Source organism: Rutidosis leptorrhynchoides, chromosome 2 (genome assembly GCF_046630445.1).
Source record: "Rutidosis leptorrhynchoides isolate AG116_Rl617_1_P2 chromosome 2, CSIRO_AGI_Rlap_v1, whole genome shotgun sequence".
In the NCBI taxonomy this organism is placed as follows: Eukaryota; Viridiplantae; Streptophyta; class Magnoliopsida; order Asterales; family Asteraceae; genus Rutidosis; species Rutidosis leptorrhynchoides.
The window spans coordinates 526,356,392-526,362,391 of NC_092334.1; the positions used below are offsets into that span (position 1 = coordinate 526,356,392).

Sequence of the window (6,000 nt, forward strand, 5' to 3'; positions counted from 1 at the left end):
CTAGCGTGTCGAGAAATAAGAAAGAAAAAGAGTGCGCGTCGAAAAAAAAACGTCGAAAAATAAAAATAAGAAAGAAAAACGTCGAAACTTAAAAGTCTAAAAATTAAATCTAAAAAGTTGCGCCTAAAGGTATTAAAGCTTAAAGGAATTCTATATCCAAAACGGCAATAACTTAATTAGGCACTAAAATCTAAAAACTGCGTCGCAAAATTCTAAAGCGCCTAAATTTTAATCTAAAGAAAAAGCACTTAAGGGCTTTTACGGCAAAACCTAAAAATCTAGAAATAAAAATAAACTACGGCAAAAACTAAAACTTAAAACTAGCTACGAACAATAAAAATACAAATATTATGCTAAAAACAAATAAAAATAAACAAAAAAATAAACTTAAAGTTGTAAAAAGTACAATTTTTATAAAAATATTATTTTTATCTTTATTATTTTATAAAAGTATTAATTTTTATTTATAATAAAACTAATTAAAATACAAAATACAAATTAATTTAAAAACTAAAACTAAATATTAATAATAATAAATTAAATAGGGTTTATAAATAATAATAATTAATAATATTCCGTAATTAATGCGAAATAGGGTTTCTGGTCAGGCTGGTCAGGGCAGCTCCGCGAGTCGCGGTGATCCGTACCAGAAAACCTCCGCAAGTCGCGGAGATTGAAAAACGGGGGGGTTTTTTTTTTTAAATTTTATATTGTTTTTCTAAAATGATATATAAATATATTTATACAAAAATAAATTAAAAATATAGCGTTTCGCCGATTTCCCCGGCAGCGGCGCCAAAAACTTGATGTGGTAGCGTGGGGGTACGTGATAGTACTATATTTTACTACGAAATACGTTACAAATTACACAAGTTTTAATTATTTATTTACAAATGGGATATACCTAAACCTTGCTACAACACTATAGGCAGTGTACCTAATCGTAGAGTAGTATAATTTTTAGTAAGTCCGGTTCGTTCCACAGGGAGCGGGCTTATTGCACACTATATTTTTAAACAACTATATTTGTACAAAATATATATATAATAATATATAATAATATATAAAAGGGGGTTTACCGTTTAATGACCGGTTTGTCGATTTATATTTTAAGCGAAGCGTATAGTAAATGACGATATTTAAATAACAATATAAAATAAATAACAATAATTAAAATGACAATAAATAAAAGTACGAGGAAATATGAAATAAAATATATTATGCTTATTTAAGCTTCCGTAACCATGATGTTTGACGTGTTGATTTTAAGTTTTATGCCCATGGGTTAATTGTCCTTTGTCCTGGATTATTTAATATGTCCGTCTGGTTTTTGTCCATAACAGTCCATCAGTCATAAATATAAAGTGCGAGTGTCCTCGTCAAATTATCCTTATACCCGAAGTTAAATATTCCAACTAATTGGGGACTTAAACTGTAACAAAGTTTTAATACTTTGTTTAATAATTACAACAGGATATCGACTGCGTGTAACCCAAGGTTTTAATACTTTGTTATCAATTATGCCAAGTATCCTTGTACATAATTTCACCCCTGTTTTAATAATTCCATAGACTATTAATCCATTCCCGTGTCCGGTTAAATGAACGATTATTCGTACATATAAATACCCCGCCCATCGTGTCCAATCGAGTGTATATGGTTATTTATAGGGACGTACAATTGTAAATCTTTATATTAAAATTAACAAACTATCATTTAGTTAAACAAATATAAAGCCCATTAATAGCCCATAGTCTAATTTTCACAAGTGTCGTTCTTTTGTCCAAACCCCAATTATGGTACAAAGCCCAATTACCCAATTTTAGTAATTAGCCCAACATCATGATTACTTCGTTTTAAATAAGAATAATAATAATTTAGTTATGAGACATTAATTTAAAAAGGAGAACATAACTTACATTGAGTATTTATCGCGTAGTGTTACACGGACAAAATTTCGACTTCAAAACCCGTAAAAATAACCTTTACATAACCCGAACTAATCTAATATAAAACTACCCTATACTATATATATATATATATATATATATATATATATATATATATATATATATATATATTTATTTATTATATATTACGGAGTATTATTATTATTATGTTTTTTAAACTCGGCAGAATTCGTTGATATTTATAGGACATTTCTGAAATTTCAAACTCCGCGAGTTGCGGCACTTTTACCCTTCAAACTCCGCGAGTCGCGGAGTTCGTAAATCCAGCTCATCCCAGTTTGGAACCTAGCTTGTCGACATAATATATATATAAATATAAAATATAAATAATTAATATAATTATTTATATATTATATTATATTCTTGTGCATAGTAGACTTGTAATTTTTAGTCCGTTGCGTCGGGCGTTGATAGTTGACCCATGTCCCGGTTCCGAATTTTCGAACGTCCTTGCGTACAATTTAATATCTTGTACTTTGCGTTTTGTAACTTGTACTCTTGTCATTTTTAGACGTTTTTCATCAATAAATTGAACCTTTTGAATTGTATCTTGTACATTTGAGCTTTTTGGACGTTTGTGTCTTCAAATCTTCATTTTCGCCTTTTGTCTTCGCACTTATTTATTTAAACAATTACAATGAAAATATAATACAATTACATATGAAAACCTATTATTTAGGAGGGATATTGCTATGAAATATATGTTCATTTTTAGCCTTATCAACAACCCTTATCATAGTTAATAAGTTAAGAATTTGTAGGTCATATGTATATGTATAACGATATGTAGATGTATATGCATACATTTTAATACATATATATGTATGTAAAATGCATTTCGGGTGATAATGGATATATATCCGTGGATAATAAATTGTGATTCATATCCGATCCACGAAATATTTAGATAATCCATATCTATATTCGTTAATCGTACTTTTACATCATCCATATTCATTATAAATGGATCAGATCGGATAGATGTCCATGAATGTAACATCTATTGATATCCTAGTCTAGATTTAGTTTCTTTTTTTCTCCCTTTATTTTTTGTTTTTTGTTTTTTGTTTAGCCATGATCATCATGCTCATATATATATATATATATTCCTAGTTTTATTTTAATTAACAAAAAAAAAAAAAAAAAAAAAAACCTACAGTAATAAAATAAATATGGAGACAAACAGTTTGGCGAGCACGTACAAATCACACCTACCACTTTTCTTCTTTATTTCCACGCCTCATTTCTCTCTCTCTCTCTCTCTCTCTCTCTCTCTCTCTCTCATATTGTCCTACTTTTTTACACCGGAAATTTAGCTTTATTGTATGGCCGCTAATTCGCAAAGCCGATCAATCGCGAGCTTAGGGAAGCGATTCGTTAACCAGATCCGTACATCATCTGCTGTTGACTCAAATCTAATTCTTAGGTATACACATACACTTAACTATTTTTCATCATACATTTTCGTACTTAAATAATTTGTGTAACGAGCTACAATATGCTTATTTCATGATTATGAACTTAATTATGTTTCACAGTTGTTCGTCAGTTGTTAGTGATTATATAATTGAACCTCTCAGTTAAATATACATATACAGATATATCTATATATAGCTCCGTATGTCGATATAACCGTATCGAGCTGCAACTTTCATGATTATCAGGTGAGTAATTAACCGTATCTGAAAGTTCGGAGTACGTGTGTGTTTAATTGAAGTAATATTTTATAGATCGAAGAATATATATCAGAAAAAAAATCGTTAGGTATGTGTGTGTATTGTTAGGTTGAGGTATTTTAATTTTGTATATATTTCTATTTATATGATATATTTTAATCGTGTATTAATATGAAATATGATATGATATACTACATATACACATATATGGATATAGATGTTGATATGGATATCGATATATGGGGTTATATGGTGCATATAAATCGATTATGGATCAGTCAAATAGTCAATATCTGTGTGAATTTTTCTGAAACTCGAAGTTCTTTGAGAAATGATTCATACGCCAAAGTATGCATAAAAGTTTAGAATGAATTAGGTGTAATTGTTTAGGCACATGTATTGTTACTCAAATTTTGCTACAGTAGATATAGGAACCGTCTGGTATATTTGTTAAATTATTTGAATTAGTTTGATTGAAACAGAAGAATGATTATGTAGCATTAAAGTTCAAAAAGGAAAGAAAAAGTGCCGTACACTTTTTAAAAGTTTAAGGGACAGTGGTCATGACATATATCCAATACTTATCCAAATGCTGGGGCCATTTTTCATGTCGTTTTGCTTGCTACCATCAAAAGTGGGTGGCATTAGATAAGCTCCGGGACCACAGTTTGTTGGATTATGGTTGAGTGATTAAGACCTTCTAATATCTTTATATCCACCCCTATGTCTTGGAGAATCTATGTACTACGTAGTTTAAGAATCAAGACAACAAAATTACATACAGTAATAATTTGCTAATACATACATTTTGTAAATTATATTATAACATTATGTTCAAGTTGCAAGCTAATTTAATTACCTGCAAATAAGTAACAATTGACTATTCATAGAGTTTTTATTTTTAAAGCAGGGGCCATTTTCATACACTTATATTCGAAGAATGTTATGCAGCATTAGACCTGCATTTACGTCTATTTTTAGGCATACATATAATCTGTTTTTAGAGGAAGTCATCTCTATGTGAGAAGCTATGTATTTGAAGTTAGAACTCGCTCCTCTCTACATATTTGAGCAAGCAATCTTCCCATAACAGCTTGTCACTTTAAGTGTTATCAATAATATAGTATAAGCCTATCTGTGAATCAATTAAGTTTTCTAACTACCACTTGTTCAAGGAATAGGGTGAATTGGTGATTTGTACTTTTTAATTTCGTACTATATTATTTAAAACAACTGAGTTGTTTTTTAATGAAGCTAGTGGTTAATTGCATATTGGAAGCCATAACTGATGAAGGTTTGTGCTACTACTGACCAGTTCGCCCATTTAGCATATTTCCTTTCTAGCCAAATTTGAAACTTTAAATATACACGACATATTAACTTGTTACTCTGTCAGAGAGAACTATATATTCGAAACCAGTCACTTTAAGTTAAGATTGAATAAATAGTTATTACGTTTATGATATATTTCAGGAGGGCAGTGCATGTGTCGGTGTACGACAAGAACGTAGACGAGCAGGTTCGACCAACTTTGGTACCAGAAGAACCACTAACTCGGGCTGTATCTGAAACCGACTGGATACCACACCCCAAGACAGGGGTCTTCGGACCAGCAGATGGTCAAAAGTTGGCTGTGTCTGAGCCAAAAGCAACGATTGGTTCTGTGTTGGAGGAGAAGGCCTTCTACCGTCCACTTGAGAATCTCGAGAAACCGGCTCACCCATGAGAGTTACTTAAATCCCAACTTCCCTAAATCTAGCAGTAATATTGGGAGGTAGTATTATGTTATGTATATGTGTTGTGTAGTAAGCAAATAAAAAGATATTGTGGTGTAGTAAGGCAGTGAGTATGATATGTGTGATGTAGCTATATATGTTGACGTTTTATGGAGCATAAAATATGCGTGGGTGTTTGTTGTTAACTTTTTACTTGGAATGCGTAGTAATATTAACCAACTATTTCTTTAAAATTTACCCTAAGTTTGAGATGAATATTGTACGTGTTCAGATTTGGTATGTAATGGTTTTTGCCGAGAATGGTTGGACAAAACTAGTAAGGATAGGGAGGCAGTTCAAGAGCTTTTTAAAGAAGCTCTGGCAGGTGGTTAACGTCTTTGATGGCTCAAATACTGTGGTTCCGGATGTTGGCGTTTCGAGTTCATCTTTGCCCGAGGATCCTATGATTTTCTCGTTCAAGTCTCGAGTTGGAAAGACGACCACTTATAAACAAGTTGAAGGAAAATTTCAACTGCCTATCACTAAAACTTAGAAGGGCGTTCGTAGTGTGGCTGTGTGGATAAGTAACATGATGGTCGTGTTTGTTGGTTGGCAAGTTTTTAGTTCTTTGTGTTTTGG

The 6,000-nt window shown here is 31.4% G+C and overlaps 1 protein-coding gene across 1 annotated transcript; it reads left to right on the forward strand.

The window, feature by feature from the left end:
- The first annotated feature begins 3,237 nt into the window (after nt 1-3,237).
- On the forward strand, nt 3,238-5,567 carry LOC139892921 (late embryogenesis abundant protein At5g17165-like). The gene is made up of 2 exons (XM_071876050.1): nt 3,238-3,396; nt 5,120-5,567. The coding sequence occupies exons 1-2, from the start codon at nt 3,296-3,298 to the stop codon at nt 5,370-5,372; spliced, it is 354 nt and encodes a 117-aa protein (XP_071732151.1). The 5' UTR covers nt 3,238-3,295; the 3' UTR covers nt 5,373-5,567.
- Nucleotides 5,568-6,000: the final 433 nt, after the last annotated feature.